Consider the following 20,346-nt stretch of genomic DNA (forward strand, 5'->3'; position numbering starts at 1 on the left):
AATTTAAAGGGTATTTTAATAAATAATATGTATAATACTAGGCGTAATTACTGTTTTTACATTACCGTGAGGTTGGAGTAGGGGTAGATGTTAATAAATACAATTTATGGTAATTTAATGAATAATATGAATAATACTCTGTATAATTACTGTTTTTACACTACTGTGAGGGTTGGAGTAGGAGGAAATGTTAATACAATGCAATTTAATGGGTTATTTAATCAATAATATGAATAATACTCTGTATATTAACTGTTTTTACACTACTGTGAGGGTTGGAGTAGGAGGAAATGTTAATACAATGCAATTAATGGGTTATTTAATCAATAATATGAATAATACTCTGTATATTACTGTTTTACAGTACCGTGAGGTTGGGTAGGGGTAAATGTTAATACAATGCAATTTTAATGGGTTTATTTAATCAATAATATGAATAATACTCTGTATAATTACTGTTTTTACATTACTGTGAGGGTTGGAATAGGGGTAGATGTTAATACAATGCAATTTAATGGGTTATTTAATCAATAATATGAATAATACTCAGTATAATTACTGTTTTTACATTACCGTGAGAGTTGGGGTAGGGGTAAAAATTAATAAAGTGTAATTTAATATGGGTAATTTAATAATAATATGAATAATACTCTCTATAATTACTGTTTTTACAGTACCGTGAGGGTTGGGTTTAGGGTCAGGGTGGGGATAGGCCTTAATAAACTACTTTTTTATTACTGTGAGGGTGGGTTTAGGGTCGGGGTAGGGTAGATGGTTAATCAAATACAATTTATGGGTAATTTAATGAATAATACTCAATATATTTACTGTTTTTACAATACTGTGAGGGTTGGAATAGGGGTAGATGTTAATAAAATACAATAATGGATAATTTAATGAATAATATGTATAATACTCTTATAATTACTGTTTTTACAGTACTGTGAGGGTTTGGAGTAGGGGTAAATGTTAATACAATACAATTTAATGGGTTATTTAATAAATAATATGAATAATACTCTGTATAATTACTGTTTTTACATTACCGTGAGGGTTGGGTTTAGGGTCAGGGGTGGGGATAGGCCTTAATAAAACACAATTTATGGGTAATTTAATAAATATATGAATAATACTAAGTATAATTACTTATACTGTGAGGGTTGGCTTTAGGGTCGGGGTAGGGGTAGATGTTAATAAAATACAATTTATGGGTAATTTAATGAATAATATGTATAATACTCTCCATAATTACTGTTTTTACATTACCGTGAGGGTTGGACTAGTCGGGTGGTGGTAATGTTAATACAATGCAATTTAATGGGTTATTTAATAAATAATATGAATAATACTCTGTATAATTACTGTTTTGACATAACCGTGAGGGTTGGGGTAGGAGTAGATGTCAATAAATTACAATTTAATGGGTTATTTAATCAATAATATCAATATAGTCTGTATAATTACTGTTTTACATTACAGTGAGGGTTGGAGTAGGGGTAAATGTTAATAAAATACAATTTAATGGGTTATTTAATTAATATATGTATAATACTCTGTATAATTCATGTTTTTTACATTACTGTGAGGTAGGTTTAGGGTTGGGGTAGACGTTAATAACAAACAATTACTGGATAGTTTAATAAATAATATAATAATTCTCGTTAACTTCCAGCCACAGCTGTATCCCTTCTAACAATAGCCAATTTGAACGGAGTGTCTTTCATAGGGCCCTAATTGTCCATCAGAGCTGATCTGTAAACACGAGTCTCTCTCTGGTACCTGAGAAGAGTGAGGCGCGGAGACAGCGACAGGCCGCTCTGGGACACCGCCAGCAGGGACTGACCATCACTGCCATCTGAGACACACAAACACTCACCGCTGAACTTAAATTTAACACCATTATGAATCAAAATTCAGACTTTTACAGGGGAAACTAAGTGCTTTTCTACTTATTATTTATTTAATAAATATAAAAATACTATTAAAATGCTGACATTTAGTCACAAACATTACACTGATTTCATGCTGACTGTCCTTTTCTGCTCTTTCCTGCTAAAAAAATGCAAACAAATCAAGAGAAACTTGATTCACAATGAGCTTAATCAGTAAGCAATGTGTAATGAGATGAACACGTATCTCATCGTGCGGCTTTATGGGTAATGAAGGCGGTCATGAGGATGATTTTTATGATCAGAAGCCAGAATAAAAGCTGATCAGAGCTGTATGGTGTACCTCTGAGCTCGATGTCCTCCACTTCTCTATCAGAGCCTGAGTCTGACGGGTGAAAGGAATCCTGGGAGCTCCTCTGAGAGCCGCCACTGTCCACAGACGGGACTTCTGTGAGGGAAAACAGAAAAAGCACACGTCAATTTTCCCCATCTCAACTTGCAGCCAAATGCGATGGGAAAATCAGATTATCGCCGGAGTCTTACGATTACTGGAGCCGGCTGCTGGTTTGAGTCGCGTGCGTCGTATCTGCAGTCTGCGCAGCCGGATCTTCTGCTTGAGCTGCTGGATTTCAGAGTCGCTGTCGCCTTCTTCTTCAGCCTCCTCCGCAGGCCGGCGCATGTTACACTTCATCAGCTCGATGGCGGCAATCAGAGACTCTGAGATGCTGAAGTGAGCGTTCTCCTAGGATATACAAGTCAGATATTAAAACATACACACACCCTTCTCAAGCCTTTTTCTGCACATGATGACTGGGTTTTACAGTGCATCTGTAAAGTATTGAGAGCGCTTCCCTTTTTCCACATGTTTTAATGTTACAGGCTTATTCCAAACTGGATTACATTCATTGATTTCCTCAACATTCTACACACAATCCCCCATAATGACAATGTGAAAAGGAGTTTTTAAAATTGTTGTAAATTTATTAAATATAAAGAAGCTGATAAATCAGATGTACATCAGTATTCACAGCCTTTGCTCAATACTCTGTTGATGCACATTTGGCAGCGATTACAGCCTCAAGTCTTTCTGAATATGATGCCACAAGCTCGGCACACCTGTCTTTGGGGATGTTTGCCCATTCCTCTTTGCAGTACCACTCAAGCTCTATCAGGTTGGATGGGAAGCGACGGTGTACAGCCATTTTCAGATCTCTCCAGAGATGCTCAATAGGATTTAGATCTGGGCTCTGGCTGGGCCACTCAGGAACATTCACAGAGTTTTCGTGAAGCCACTCCATTGATATTTTGATGGTGTGCTTTGGGTCATTGTCCTGCTGAAAGATGAACCGTCGCCCCAGTCTTAGGTCAAGAGCACTCTGAAGCAGGTTTTCATTCAGGATGTTTCTGTACATCGCTGCTTTCATCCTTCCCTCTATCCTGACTAGTCTCCCAGTTCCTGCTGCTAAAAAACATCCCCACAGCATGATGCTGCCACCACCATGCTTCACTGTAGGGATGGTGTTAGCCTGGTGATGAGCGCTGCCTGCTTTTCTCCAAACGTAACGCCTGGCGTTCACTTCCAAAGAGTTCAGTTTGAGTCTCATCAGAGCAGAGAGTTTAGTCTCTTATGGACTGAGAGTCCTTTTGGCAATTCCAAGCGGGGAGCGTCTTCCGTCTGGCCACTCTACCATACAGGCCTGATTGGTGGATGGCTGCACAGATGGTTTTCCTTCTGTAAGGTTCTCCTTTCTCCACAGAAAAACGCTGGAGCTCAGACAGAGTGACCATCGGGTTATTGATAACCACCCTGACTAAGACTCTTCTCCCCCGATCACTCAGCTCAGATGGCCGGCCAGCTCTAGGAAGAGTCCTGGTGGTTCAAACATCTTCCACTTAGAGAAGATGGCCGCTGTGCTCATTGGAACTTTCAGAGCAGCAGAAATGTTTCTGTAACCTTCCCCAGCCTTGTGCCTCGGGACAATCCTGTCTCTGAGGTCTACAGACAATTCCTTTGTCTTCATGCTTGGTTTGTGCTTTGACATGCACTGTCAACCCTGGGCCCTTTTATAGACAGATGTATGCCTTTCCAAATCATGTCCAATCAGCTAAATTGACCACAGATGAACTCCATTAAAGCTGCTGAAACATTTCCAGAATGATCAGTGGAAACAGAATGGACCTGAGCTTAATGTAGAGCTTCACGCCAAAGGCTGTGTATACTGATGTACATGTGATTTATCGGCTTTTTTTATATTAATATATTTTGCAACAATTTCAAAAACTCTATGTTCACATTGTCATTATGGGGATTGTGTGTAGAATGTTGAGGAAATCAATCAAATTTAATCCATTTTGGAATTAGGCTGCAACATAAAAACGTGTGGAAAGAGTCAAGCGCTATCAATACTTTCCGGATGCACTGTAGTTGTGAGAATACGATTTAATTAAAACTGTGAAGCCGATCAGCAGTGTATTCTCCATGCAGCAGTGAAGTGATGCAGGGGCATTAATGGGAGCATTAAAAATGTTCTTTGGAAAAGTAACACAAAAATTTATTTTAACATTCGGCGTCAGCCACAGCGAGGGCTATGCAACCGCTCAAAGGCTGTGCCGAACTATTAGCGTACGCTTGACACAGAAGTATAAATCGGTCTCTACTTATTACATGGCTGTCTAGAATACTCGATTCTGATTGGTCAGTCACAACATTCTTAAGCTGTGGTCACACTGGACTTTTCACCCCATAGACTTCCATTCATACACACGCGAATATGACAGACCGGAAAAGCAAGGTCATTGGAAAGTTCAAACTTGGTGAACTGTCCTGACCTGTGAAATTGCATCACGTGAGTGCATGAGAGACCAAATGAGGATCAAAACATGACCTCTCTGGAAAGAAACTTAAAATATGGAGCAATCGCTTTCTTTTTAAATGTCTAATCATCTTGTTTAATCCTGCCCCTTTTCGCAGCGACGTACGACAGAATTTCGCATCCTCAAACTCTAGTGTGACCGCAGCTTAAGGCTTGTTATTCCGAGATAACAACCGCTAAATAACGAGGGTTCATTCAGGAACTTCTAATCACCTTAACCATCAGTAAATACATTCACATCCTTACACTTACATCTACATTTATTTATTTCTAATCTGCTTGTCTGTTACGCAACAGTTTTGGTCTGTTTTTGATCTAGGATGGATCCAAAACAACATCCAGGAGGGTTGTTTTTGTAGAATAAATAAACAGTACTCCGCTTTACGCCAGGCTGCCGATAATCCTGTCAGGATTTATACTTATCAGGAGATAATACTTAATTCCTCACTAATTACAAAATATTAATTTGCCTTGTAGTTTATATTTACCTGCCATGAAAATAACGTTAAGCGTGGTGTTTTACCCTAACATTAGTATCGCAAGCATACCTGTGGTTAAAGCTCTATTAAGTTCCCCTATTTGTTCCTACAGATTATTTTCTCTTTGTATTCTCTACAGTACAGCAATAATCAAAATACATTCAGAATACGGCTGCAGAAAGACTTGTTGGGGTTATTCATAGTTTGCTGAAACTAGTTAGCTAATTAAAAACTCTAATATTGGATTGATGAACACTGGGGGAAATAACGTCACCCTTCACTGATTGTTTACAGTTTTAACTAAAGTTTACGTCCATTCTTCATGTAAAGCCTTAAATAGATATACTGAGTGCAGAGAGTCTGTGCTTGCCTTTTCCAGATCAGCGCAGCTGCCGAAGTCCTGCTCCGAGAGGTAGCTGATCAGACTCTGGCCCTCAGATGGCCTGCGAAACAACCCGTCCGGGACGCTGGTGTACTGAGGGCCATCTGCAAAGATAAAGACACATGCTTATTTTAATATAATTGTAGGAGATAGCTGCAAGCACAAGTCAGATAAAGACAGTATGAGTCCGTATGGAAAGCGCAAATGTAAAAGTAGTGATTTCTGAATTTACTTTGACTTGTATGTCATTGCAGATAGGAGAAAGGGGATACAAGTACTAGACTGGCCTGCCTGTAGTCCTGACCTGTCTCCAATAGAAACAGCGGAATGAACCGCTAACTAATCCAGCATATGTTTTACTCAGCGGATGCCCTTCCAGCGGCAACCGATTACTGGCAAACACCCATACACTCACATTCACACACATACACTACGGACAATTTAGCTTACCCAATTCCCCTACAGCGCATGGGTTTGGACTGTGGGGGAAACCGGAGCATCCGGAGGAAACCCACGCCAACATGAGAACATGCAAACTCCACACAGACATGCCAACTGACTCAGCTGAGGCTCGAACCAGCCACCTTCTTGCTGTGAGGCGATTGTGCTACCCACTGCGCCTCCGTGATGCCCGTTAGACATCCAAATTGACGAAATTATAAGTCCAAGTTACTCAAAAAGTGAAAACAAAAGCTAAAAAGCCTTTATGAACATGTGATTAAAGTCTTTAATTTTTTATTTGAGAGCCGTGAACTTATAATTTCATTGTTTATCTTTATGAATCCCTTCTCTGAAGAGCACAGACACGTTAACTACCCATAAAGCACTTTTAATTTGATTTATGATTCAGATATCCAAATGAATTTTCATTTAAAAGCCCAAATATATTCATGCAGATCAGAGTATGAACTGCATTTCTGAACGAATGATTAAACGGAGAGCGTCACATCACACGTTCACTCACTAGACTCCATATAAAGTGAACTGTTGGCGCTGCTGTCGCTGCTCTGCGGTGAAAACGGACCACAGCTCTTCGCACATGGCGTCGCTGCGACAGATTCTGTAAGGGAAACAAATATATGAATTACATACAGATACAATATATTACACTGAAGGACTCTTACTCCCGATTGAGAATTTGATCCATGAGGACAAACACTGATGAACGAATATGTAAATATACATAAAATACAATGTTTGAGAGCAATTCCAGCGTTATGCATGTGACGTTTGCTGTAAAAACTCTAAACATCAGTTTACAGAGAAAGTATATACACTCACTGGCCACTTTATTAGGTACACCTTACTAGTACTGAGTTGGACCCGCTTTTGCCTTCAGAACTGCTTTAATTTTTTGTGACATAGATTCAACAAGGTACTGGACATATTCCTCAGAGATTTTGCTCCATATTGACATGATAGCATCACGCAGTTGCTGCAGATTTTTCGGCTGCACATCCATGATGCCGATCTCCTGTTCCACCACATCCCAAAGGTGCTCTATTGGATTGAGCTCTGGTGACTGTGGAGGCCACAAATGATTTATTTCTTATTTTATTTGACATTTCTGCATTTATAAGGGAAAAGCTTGGTTATGGATGTGATACCTCTGTGGTACAGATGTGACAGATGTGAAATTGGCAATTGTAGGACTTCGCTAAATCAAATATAATCATTTGAAAACATTGACAGAGACATTTTTGAGAATTTTTACAGCAAAAATATGAAGAAACTTTTCACTATTTTGGTGAAAACTTAATTTTTGGTTGACATTTGCATGGAATTGCTCTTAAATGTATCTAATTAATAACAGAAAGTGGCAAAATAAATAAAAAATGCAGGGTAAATTAAGTATTTAAGTACATTCCAGGCACAATTGTGAAAAAATAAATAAAACAATGGCACAGTACAGAAATGTTGCGTCACAGCTTGAGTAACTGCGGCTGAAAAATAAAAAGTGGTAAGGTGAATCATGCGAGGGTGACTAAAATAGAAAGAGTGTGGGGTGGACAAAATGCAGCACCACAGCCCTGCGAACCTGCAACGGGGTCCTCGATAATAATGGTGATTTTCCTGTGACCCCCTCCTTCACACAGACAGAGAAGAAAAACAGAGAAGAAGAGAGTTGAAGGAGAGAAAATATCAGCCTGATCCATAGCAGGACCAAAGGAGATTCAACTGCCAACAGCAAGGCCTGGAGATCATCCGTTAAAAATAAATAATAGAATTAAAACAACTGGCCTTTTCATTCATGTATTTTGATGTAGGGGAAGCCATTTTGGAAAGTTTAACGAAGCCAATGATCATTTAAAATCGTTACGTTTTTCGGATAAAGTGAGATTAAGTTTAATTAAGTCGCTAAGATTTTATTTGATAAATTGTTTGTAAATTCACAATTGTAACGTATTTGACTGCTGTTCTCTTTATTTGCAAAACCAAATTTTGTTGCTAAATAGTATTTATGTCACGCCATACATTGTCTGTTGGTGTGGATGCTAATATAGTTATCGTTATAGTTATCGTCTGTTGGTGTGGATGCTAATATAGTTATCGTTATAGTTATCGTCTGTTGGTGTGAATGCTAATATAGTTATCGCTATAGTAATCGTCTGTTGGTGTGGATGCTAATATAGTTATTGTTTATAGTTATCATCTGTTGGTGTGAATGCTAATATAGTTATCGTTATAGTTATCGTCTGTTGGTGTGAATGCTAATATAGTTATCGCTATAGTAATCGTCTGTTGGTGTGGATGCTAATATAGTTATTGTTATAGTTATCATCTGTTGGTGTGAATGCTAATATAGTTATCGTTATAGTTATCGTCTGTCAGTGTGGATGCTAATATAGTTATCTTTATAGTTATTGTCTGTTGGTGTGGATGCTAATATAGTTATCGTCATAGTTATTGTCTGTTGATGTGGATGCTAATATAGTTATCGTCTGTTGTTGCGCATGCTAATATAGTTATCGTCATAGTTTTCATCTGTTGGTGTGGATGCAAATATAGTCATTTTAGATATTATCTAACTGAACGAATTGTTCGCCGAAAAACTAGCAAAGCGAGTTAGCCGAATCAATACAGTTAGTTTTGATTTTAATGTGTACTTTAAAAATCTTGCTTCGTTAATAGTCTCGCTTCTTATAGTTAGTTTTGGACGTGCTACTTGTACGCACCATTTTTCTGCTTCTGCGTGACTCCGGTGTCGGACAGGGAGCGGATGTGTCCTCTTGAGCTCCGCCCCGTGGTTTTCTGAGCCTCAGAGAAAGAGCAGCGTCGTTGTGGAGGCGGAGCCAACGGCGTGTGGGCGTCGCCCCGAGTCCCCATGTGTTCACTGCTATGAACGGAGCTGGACGAGTCCCGTCGCTTCTGCTTCCCCAGATTCCCAATAGCCAGATACTCCGGTCCGTCATCCAGATCCCCGTCCCCACAATCCCGGCTCTCAGGTGGAGCAGGTTCGGTAAAGGAGATTCCCGCGTCCTGGTTTCCTCTACCCTGAGCACTGCTGGACGGAGCGACATCTTCAAGACAAAACAAAGCATGCTCTGTTGATTATTTCATTTCTTCACCACAAGCATTGCTAACAGCCCACCTTCCATGCCCAGTTTTCTCCCCAATAGCGTACTGTGTGTGAACAAGGCAAGCATTTAGTGCGCTAATGGAGCTACAGAGCGGCCTGTTGTTCTCGCTGTGAAATCTGCTGACCTGAGCTGCTCTTGGGCTGCGGGCTGTTGGAAATCTCTGTCAGGCAGCTCTGGGACGTGGTGAGCCTGTGGGACTGTGAAGCGTCCGCCGGCCTGCAGTTTCCTGGAGCTCCAGGCAGCAGACACAAACTCTGACTCTTCAACAGACCCAGCGGAGACTCCTTCAAGTGTGAAAGCTTGAAAAACACAAGAGAAAGCGTTAATACACCTGAGATACACCCTTTCTCAATTCTAATTTAAACCCCTAGAAACATCCCCCTACGACATGGGACAGCACTGCTACACATGCACACGTCAACATGTCATCAGTAATGCAATAGCACGGAGCGAGTGTTTTAATTCATTTATAAGGAAGTTGAGCTTTAAATACACTGCGAGAGTGATGATGCTAATCTTCTGTTTGAATGCTAATATAGTTTCCGTTATAGTTATCTTCTGTTGTTGCGCATGCTAATATAGTTATTGTTATAGTTATCGTCCGTTGTTGTGGATGCTAATGTAGTTATCGTCTGTTGTTACGCATGCTAATACAGTTATTGTTATAGTTATCGTCTGTTGGTGTGGATGGTAATGTAGTTATCATCAGTTGTTGAGCATGCTAATAGAGTTATCGCCATAGTTCTCGTCTGTTGATGTGGATAATAATATAGTTATCGTTATAGATATTGTCTGTTGTTGCGCATGCTAATACAGTTATCGTTATAGTTATCGTCTGTTGGTGTGGATGCTAATATAGTTATCGTTATAGTTATCATCTGTTGGTGTGGATGCTAATATAGTTATCGTTATAGTTGTTGTCTGTTGTTGCGCATGCTAAAATAGTTCTCGTCTGTTGTTGCGTAAAGCTAATATAGTTATCGTCTATTGGTGTGGATGCTAATATAGTTATCATTATAGTTATTGTCTGTTGTTGCGCATGCTACAAAATAGTTTTCGTCTGTTGTTGCGCATGCTAATATAGTTATTGTCTATTGGTGTGGATGCTAATATAGTTATCATTATAGTTATCGTCTATTGTGGCAGCTACTAAAATAGTTATAGTTAAAGTTATTGTTTGTTGTCGTGGATGCTAATATAGTTATCGTTATAGTTATTGTCTATTGGTGTGGATGCTAATATAGTTAACTGTATAGTTAACATCTGTCAGTGTGAATGCTAATATAGTTATCGTTATAGTTATCTTCTGTCGGTGTGAATGCTAATATAGTTATCATTATAGTTATCTTCTGTCGGTGTGAGTGCTAATATAGTTATCGTTATAGTTATCGTCTATTGTGGCAGCTACTAATATAGTTATCATTTCAGTTATTGTTTGTTGCCGTGGATGCTAATCAGGCTGGAAAATGACCAGCTAAAACCAGCTTCACCAGCCTGGTTTAAGCTGGACATAGCTGGTTTTGGCTGGGCTCCCAACCTGGCTTGGCTGGTCAAGCTGGTTTTAGCTGGCCATCTCCCAGCCTGGAAGTGGCCAAAACCCCTCTAAAACCAGCCTGGTTGACCAGCTAAAACTAGCCAACCAGCCTAGGCTGGTTTAAGCTGTTTTTTTTCAGTAGGGGTGGATGCTAATATAGTTATTGCTATAGTTATTGTCTGTTGGTGTGGATGCTAATATAGTTATTGCTATAGTTATTGTCTGTTGTTGTGGATGCTAATATAGTTATTGCTATAGTTATTGTCTGTTGTTGTGGATGCTAATATAGTTATCGTTATAGTTATTGTCTGTTGTTGTGGATGCTAATATAGCTATCGTTGTAGTTATTGTCTGTTGGTGTGGATGCTAATATAGTTATCGTTATGCACATAAAAAGATAAGGTAGCAGCTAATTTATTTATTGGCACATAAATTGTTTTTACACAATATTGACGCATCTGAAAGCGCTCGCTTTTAAGTGACACTCACAAAAGTGTCACATTAGATCTATAATAAAATCAAAATATGATTTGACAAGCCTCAAAAGTTGTCGATGCAGATAATAAACAACAAGACACATCATCATACAAGGCCTTTTCCATTTAAGGCGTTTTGTTTTCCTCAGAACAACTTCAGCTTCTTTATTTGACCATTTATTGATCTAATGTCAGTTATCACTGTTAGGACTGATGTTTATTTGAGAGCTGAATGAAGGTTCAGCTTGTGCCAGACACTCAGCGAGATAATAGTCAGGTGTGGGAGATAATTTCCTAAAAAGGCAAACACAAACACTGACAGTCTGAGACAAACATTTCTCAGTACAGGTTTATACAAGAAAAACGCTCTGAAGATTTTCCCAGCTTTCTCTGGACTTTGGCCTCTATAAAGCCAAACAAATAAATTCCTTCAAGTGGAAACCATTGTTAGCTTTATTCATTCATTCATTCATTCATTCATTGTCTTTTCAGCTTAGTCCCTTTATTAATCCGGGGTCGCCACAGTGGAATGAACCGCCAACTTATCCAGCACATGTTTTACGCAGCGGATGCCCTTCCAGCTGCAACCCATATCTGGGAAACACCCATACACACTCATTCACACTCATACACTATGGACAATTTAGCCTACCCAATTCACCTGTACCGCATGTCTTTGGACTGCGGGGGAAACCGGAGCACCCGGAGGAAACCCACGCGAACGCAGGGAGAACATGCAAACTCCACACAGAAATGCCAAACGCCAACTGACGGCACTCTAGGCTAGTTTTGAACAGCATACAGTGCTCTAGGCTAGTTTTGAATAGCAGACGGTGCTCTAGGCTAGTTTTGAACAGCAGATGGCGTTCTAGTCTAGTTTTTAACAGCAGATGGCGCTCTAGACTAGTTTTTAACAGCAGACGGCGCTCTAGGCTAGTTTAGAAAAGCAGACGGCGCTCTAGTTTTTAACAGCAAACGGCACTCTAGGCTAGTTTTAAACCATAGACGGCGCTCTAGGCTAGTTCTGAACAGCAGACGGCGCTCTAGACTAGTTCTGAACAGTAGACAGCGCTGTAGTCTAGTTTTAAACAGGAGACTGCGCTCTAGGCTAGTTCTGAACAGTAGACGGCGCTCTAGACTAGTTCTGAACAGTAGACAGCGCTGTAGTCTAGTTTTAAACAGCAGACGGCACTCTAGGCTAGTTTTGAACAGCATACGGTGCTCTAGGCTAGTTTTGAACAGTAGACGGCACTCTAGGTTAGTTTTAAACATCAGACAGCACTCTAGGCTAGTTTTGAACAGTAGACTGCGCTCTAGGCTAGTTTTAAACAGCAGACAGTGCTCTAGGCTAGTTTTGAACAGCAAACGGCACTCTCGGCTAGTCTGAACAGTAGACAGTGCTCTAGGCTAGTTTGAACAGTAGATGGCGCTCTAGGCTAGTTTTAAACATCAGACAGCGCTCTAGGCTAGTTTTGAACAGTAGACTGCGCTCTAGGCTAGTTTTGAACAGCAGACAGTGCTCTAGGCTAGTTTGAACAGTAGACAGTGCTCTAGGCTAGTTTTGAACAGTAGATGGCGCTCTAGACTAGAACAGCAGACAGCACGAAGCGTGAAGGCTGCGCCGAAGCATACGCATGCGCTTGACAGAAGTATAAATCAGCCTTTAGTGTGGACATGGCTTAAGAGCAGTGTAAAGTTACTCACCCTGACGGTGTCGATGAGAGCCAGCATTCGAGGATTATTCTGCTCCACGGCCTCCAGACACTGAAACATTGCAGACACGTGTGGCTCGCTCAGCAGAAACGCTCCATCTACAGTAACCAAGAAAGTGCTGTTATTCCTGCTGGACTACAAGCGCCACCAACTGGTAGAGAGTGACTTTACATTTATATTCAGCCAGTCTACTGTTATTTATTTGGCATAACTTCACAAAGCTAACATTAAATCATCACATTTATACTTGTCATTTTTAAATTCTACTTTATTTTTATTTAAATCATTTTAGTTCTTTAAATAAGAGCAAAACTAAAATCAGAAACAGTCGATTTGCCTTTTAAAATGGAATCAGTAATGATAATCTGCCATGAAAAATGAAGATCAGGTCATTACTAGAATAGTGAACTATCCTATGAAGATCATCTGCTTGAACACTGTGAATGATGGGATACCGTTGTAATACTTCTGCGTGTTCATCTTGTGTTGCAGCAGAGGTTTGAGCTGCGCTGATAAGACGTGAGCTTGTAAACTGTGCAGGAGCCAGCGTTCGGCTTTATAACCCTCGCTGAAGCTCTGGACGCTGCTGCTCAGCACCGGCTCTAGCTGACTGAACTGCAGAGACAAAAATCAGCCAACAACAAGCTTTATGCTGGAAAAATATGAAATGGCTGATGGGAAATGAGAAATACCTGCTCTACGTGACGGGCCAGATGAGGACAGAGATACCGCACACACCAGACGAAACGCCAGTAGTCCTTTTGTTTATAGTAAATCTGCAAGACAGAAAGCAGGGTTCGATTTTGCACCACAGTCTAGTGATTTAGATATTAAAGTCCAGATGAACCGGAAGCTGCGACCGCTGTTTCTTTCGTATTGTGATGCAGTTCCTGGAGAAACAGAATATCAAATGAGAAAACAGTGGGCGTGGCTTATTTTTATACTGCGAGCTGATTGGATGTAGTAAAGTAGGCATTAAAAGATCAGGAAAAGGGTTTGGAGAGAGTTATTACAACCTAACAGACGCCTGAGGGGCGTGGTTAAATATGTTAGCCACGCCCAATTCCTAAAATGTACGTAATCTGAAAATTTAACTGAAAACAAACAGGAAGTGAATTTTCAGATTTCAATTAAAGATTAGAAGGGCAAACTATTGTTTTTTTTTCTCTTAATGACATGCACTGATGAATTGTTCACCACAAAACTAGCAATGCGAGCTAACAAAATGGTTAACAATATGGTTAGTTTTGATTTCTTTTGGTGGACTTTAAAAGTACATTTGGTGACTGTCCTGGCCTTTTAATTTGGCCAAAAAAAACGCTGGCGGGCTTTGTTGTCAACCAAAAACACCATTATATTAAGATACAAATTATATCAGAAGAAATTCGCTCTAAAACAATAATATTTCAACAAAAATGACGTAGTTAAAACTTGTCGGATCCACTTTCTTCTGGCGTACTGTCGTCCCATTTTTATTAATTGCACCAAAAGAAACAATTAATTTTGACACCCTTAGTTACAACAATGACAATGCAAAGATGTTGTTGTTAGCTATAGGGGTGTTTGATAGTCAAATATCAGCTCAATATTTTTGCCAATTTTTACAATTGATTAAGATCATTGATATTTGGAGTTCTTTTGCTAGTCTTGTCTGGTTTAGGTCTGTCACAATACAGTGTTTTCAGTTGTTTTTGTTAGGGATGCACCGAATGTTTGGCCACTGAAAATTACGTGCTGAAATTGTTCGGTTTCAGAGAAAAACAGACAAAAAAAAATTACCAGGAGCTTTCACACTGGACGCTTAAAGCTCTGCGCTATGAATCCCATTCATTTTATTGGCCTGTGCCAAGAAAGTGTGGTTTGTTGGGTTGTTGCAAGATCGGATACGGTTTCAGCCGGACGTTAACGAGAATTATTTATATTATTTATTTATTACATTTCCCATTTATTGTATATTATTAACGTCTACCTCCACCCCAGCCATCACAGTAACGTAAAAACAGTAGTTGTAGCGAGTATTACTTATGCTATCTCTTAAATTACCCAATAAATTGTATTTTTTAACAACTACCCCCGCCTCAACCCTAAACCCAACCATCAAAATACTGTAATAATATTAATTATTGTTATACAGTGTCATAAAAAAACGCTGCTATAGATGTGCATCTCGCACTTCCGGCCGGCCGCGTATCTGATCTGAGCCTTACCGTTTTGTTGCCATGCTTACCAAAACACAAGAACACAAGTGCTCTGTGAACCCGTATGCTTATCTCACTGGAAAAGCCAAGTCTGCTCAAATAAGGTGCCGACAGGTCATGCAATAGCGCTGCTGTACTGTCATGGCAACGCTGAGAAAATAACACCTCAAATCATTCACTGTCAGTATTTTATTGGTTTTGTTTTTTATATTCAGTGTATTTTAAGTTAAATTTCGAAAGTACAAAACTCATTTATACTATTTAATAAAATAAATAATTATTACAAAGAAGTTTCGGCCAAGTGCATCCAGAATTTTTAGCTTGGTGCATTCCAAATGTCCATGGATTGAGAATCATTTTGATAATCTAGTCATCTCAGGGTATATGCAGGAATCCTAAAGGTAATATCAATACCTTTTTAAGACTAAAGACCTTGTCAGAATATTTGAAGACCTCAGTTCTAATCAGTATCAAACCTTTAACTTAATAAACAGTAGTCGTTAAATAAATTAATTGAGCACAACCGTGCAACAACTCAGATAAGCTCAGAAAAAACAAAGCCTGAAAGAATAAATTACGCACTTGTTTTCAGCGACAGGCTTCAGCCACTGTTTAAACTCCTCTTTCTCCAACCAGGAGTTTGCAAACTTACATTTTCTCATTTTGCCGTTAGTTTCGCTCTATGGTTTCGCGCATGTGGAGAGCGTCACATCATCTTCCTGCATTTGTCACAAATTACGTGACATCACCCGGATGGAGGAGCTTAGCTGAACGTGCCCCAGCCCGAATCAATCACGTGGATCGAGCACGCCGTTGTAAATATTAGGAGGAAAATACATATATTTATGCTTTTTTTGGAGTCAAACACTTTGGACAACGCTTGAACAAAATTTAAGACCTCGTAAAAACCCTGTTCAGACTCAAATACCTTTTAAGGGCCTTCATTTTCTCATAATTAATTTATCAACTTTTATTACTTTTTAAGACCCCGCGGACACCCTGCATCTGTACGTGAACATTAACAAATAAATCACATGTTTATATAAATAAAAAAATATATTTTTATAAAGTTCCTTCATTTTTTAGGGGCTGCAAAACAACCAGATTCTTATGTGTAAATGTCTATTTTTAAGATTCAAATGCGAACAGACAATTAAAATAAATACATTAAACTATTTAAATTAAACTATTTCTGAACGATGTGAGCTATAAACAGAAAAAAACACTCAGAATGTAAATAACTAAATGTTTTATATTAGTCAAAACTTTTTAAAGATATTCGAACAACTAAAACATAAATTGTTGGGTTGATATTAAATTACGGAAGATCAAGTCTTTAATTTATGTAAGAAAAATTCAAACGCTATAATAAAGTATTCAGAAATACAGTGGATTTCTATTTTTGCCGACTGTATTAATAGTCAGTGTATCTTTTGGTCAGTGGATTTCCATTTTATGCCGACTGTATTAATGGTCAGTGTATCTTTTGGTCATTGGATTTTTATTTTAGAAACAGATATTGAAACACAAGTCGTTTTTTGATTTTCGTTTTAAAATGTAAAAATTCAAATTCAAATTCAAAGCGTTTTTTGATTTTCGCTTTAAAATTTAAAAATTCAAATTCAAATTCAAAGCGTTTTTTGATTTTCGTTTTAAAATGTAAAAATTCAAATTCAAATTCAAAGCGTTTTTTGATTTTCGTTTTAAAATTAAAAAATTCAAATTCAAAGCGTGTTTTGATTTTCGTTTTAAAATTTAAAAATTCAAATTCAAATTCAAAGCGTTTTTTGATTTTCGTTTTAAAATTTAAAAATTCAAATTCAAATTCAAAGCGTTTTTTGATTTTTGTTTTAAAATTTAAAATTCAAATTCAAATTCAAAGCGTTTTTTGATTTTCGTTTTAAAATTTAAAAATTCAAATTCAAAGCGTTTTTTGATTTTCGTTTTAAAATTTAAAAATTCAAATTCAAATTCAAAGCGTTTTTTGATTTTCGTTTTAAAATTTAAAAATTCAAATTCAAAGCGTTTTTTGATTTTCGTTTTAAAATTTAAAAATTCAAATTCAAATTCAAAGCGTTTTTTGATTTTCGTTTTAAAATTTAAAAATTCAAATTCAAATTCAAAGCGTTTTTTGATTTTCGTTTTAAAATTTAAAAATTCAAATTCAAATTCAAAGCGTTTTTTGATTTTCGTTTTAAAATTTAAAAATTCAAATTAAAATTCAAAGTGTTTTTTGATTTTCGTTTTTGAATTTTGAATTTTTCTTTTTCCTAATTTAAATTTTTCTTTTTCATGGTGAAAAACAGAAAAGCAAAAATTCTAAATTATTTGATTTTCCCTTTTTATTTTGAATAACAAAAAATTAAAATCACCAGAAAACAAACACAAATAAAAGCTTGAAAAACAAACAAAAAAGCGCTCAGGGGTAAAATGTAAAAAGCCTTTATTCACATGGCTTAATCTTAAAAGAAACCTACGCGTTTCGGCAGAGATCTGCCTTCATCAGGGTAACAGTGATCAGGTGCGTTTAGAGTCTCTTTTGAGTACTAAGGTCACATGACTCATTCAAACATCTCTACAACACAAATAAAGGCTTGTTTTTTTAATATGTTCGAAAACCAGATTTACGGTGAGGCAATGCTGACCTGCTAGCCTAATATAGGATATTATTTTCTTCCACTTATTAATGTCATGAAAGGTATTTTCTTCTTATAACGGGATTTTGTTAAGACAAATTTTCCTCATAAACTAGTGAGCGAGCCAAAGCTACATCAGCTTAATAAACAGGTTTCATGGTTATGAACTATTACAAAACTTCTCCTTGTTGGAAACAGCCCATTTCTTATCAACCAGAAAAACCAAAACAACAGCAGCGAAACCTTAAACTCTCTTCCTGCTTGTTGAGTCTGACAGTCAGTGGTGCAGTTTTTTATTATTTAAGACGTGTGTGCGTGTGTGTGTGTGTGTGTGTGTGTGTGTGTGTGTGTGTGTGTGTGTGCGCATGTGTTTCTCAGACCTGTTCGTGTTTGAGTCCGTGGCCCAGGATGTTGTTCATGTCCTTGTGCAGGCGTTGAAGACCCCCATACCGAGACCACACATTGGGGTTATTGGTGGAAAGCAGGCCTTCGACAGTCGTCTTCAGATTATACAGAAGCTTCCAGAGCTCCCATCTGAACAGACACAAACATGTTTATTAGTGTTACCAGTGATGTGAATGATGGTGATATTAATAAACGACATTACTAATGAAACTATGTTTTTCATTCATTCAGTCATTCATTTTCTTTTCAGCTTAGTCCCTTTATTAATCAGGGGTCGCCACAGCGGAATGAATCGCCAACTTATCCAGCACATGTTTTACGCAGCAGATGCCCTTCCAGCTGCAACCCAACACTGGGAAACATCCATTCAAACTCGCACACTACAACCAATTTAGTTTATTCAATTCCCCTGCACCGCATGTCTTTGGACTTGAGGGGGAAACCGGAGCACCCGGAGGAAACCCACACCAAGACGGAGAGAACATGCAAACTCCACACAGAAACACCATCTGACCCAGCCTAGGCTCGAACCAGCAACCTTCTTGCTGTGAGGCGATCGTGCTACCCACTGCACCACTGTGATGCCAGAATTAAGTTTTTTCAGTAATGAGAAGATTAAATAAATTACTGTTGACTCCCTTAAAATGTTATTACCATTATTGACCAGAGTTCAACACTAAGGATTTTTTCTACTGGCTATATATATATATATATATATATATATATATATATATATATATATATATATATATATATATATATACACACACACATATATATATATATATATATATATATATATATATATATATATATATATATATATATATATATATATATATATACATATATATATATATATATATACATATATATATATATATATATATATATATATATATATATATATATATATAGTTTACGTATATATATATACACACACACACACACACACACACATATATATATATATATATATATATAGTTTACGTATATATATATATACACACACACACACACACACACACACATACATATATATATATATATATATAGTTTACGTATATATATATACACACACACACACACACACACACACACACACACACACACACACACACACATATATATATATATATATATATATATATATATATATATATATATATATATATATATATATATATATATATATATATATATATACAGTTTACGTGACTTATGTGTGTGTATATATATATATATATATATATATATATATATATATATATATATATATACACATACATAAGTCACGTAAACTCAAGTTCACATTCAGTAGCGAACTTGAGTTTACGTGACTTATAAAACTCCTTGTGTTCAACGTTTTTTATTTATTTATTTATTTTTGCTGCCGCCATCCTCACTTGTGTGCATCACACACCTTTGCGTCTCGAGGAGAAACGAGATTCAGCCCTTTCTGCATGTCTAGGTTATTATTGACAGCACTTTTTTTTTAAGTGAATAAATTATTGGTGGGGCCATTTCAATAGTTGATGGATGTTGGTGGGGACGCGTCCCCTCCGTCCATGCTAAATCTACGCCCCTGGTGAAAGAGTAGCTCCTCCCCTCAAAAAAAAAAAACAGCCAATAGCGTTTAGTTTTCTCACAGCTCTGCCAGTGAGAGTGGTTGAGCTTAAGCGCATCAAGTGAAAAGCACAGACGAAGGGGGTGGGGCTCGTCAGACACTAGAGAGCATTTGATTGGTCAGAATATTTGATGAGAAACTGAAGTATGAGGTGATGTCAAAACAATCGTTGATCTGAAAGGAACTAACTGCGAACTTTGGATGTTTATATATTCTAAATGCGAATTTGGTCACAGTTTTGGAGCCAACTAGATTATAGATATTCTTAAGACTAACATAAAGATACTAACATCTAAAAAAAAAAAACGGGAACTTAATAGTAATTTATCTGAAATTAACCGCCCATAAGCATTGCATTCATTCAATACTCGAGTATAATCGTTCATTTATTTAATTAGGTCATCTTAAAAAAATAAGCTTGTACTTTCGTTTATCTCAAGGTTCATTTACAGGTCAATGTTACCCAAACACAGCTTTATGAGTTATCGTCATAGGTTATAACTCTTTCCTTTAATACGTGTCACTTTGCAGAAGCTTCATTGACATAACTTAT

The 20,346-nt window shown here is 37.6% G+C and overlaps 1 protein-coding gene across 1 annotated transcript in view; it reads right to left on the minus strand.

The window, feature by feature from the left end:
• rubcn (rubicon autophagy regulator) overlaps window positions 1–20,346 on the minus strand; it is a 34,648-nt gene that overhangs the window by 13,624 nt on the left and 678 nt on the right. Inside the window, 11 exon segments of the mRNA XM_056447998.1 lie at window positions 1,799–1,855; window positions 2,233–2,337; window positions 2,433–2,631; window positions 5,612–5,727; window positions 6,588–6,683; window positions 8,800–9,144; window positions 9,329–9,503; window positions 12,919–13,025; window positions 13,383–13,542; window positions 13,620–13,703; window positions 18,142–18,295. Of these exon segments, the coding sequence (XP_056303973.1) occupies window positions 1,799–1,855; window positions 2,233–2,337; window positions 2,433–2,631; window positions 5,612–5,727; window positions 6,588–6,683; window positions 8,800–9,144; window positions 9,329–9,503; window positions 12,919–13,025; window positions 13,383–13,542; window positions 13,620–13,703; window positions 18,142–18,295 (1,598 nt within the window).

The sequence above is a fragment of the Danio aesculapii genome, chromosome 22 (genome assembly GCF_903798145.1).
Source record: "Danio aesculapii chromosome 22, fDanAes4.1, whole genome shotgun sequence".
Taxonomy (NCBI): Eukaryota; Metazoa; Chordata; class Actinopteri; order Cypriniformes; family Danionidae; genus Danio; species Danio aesculapii.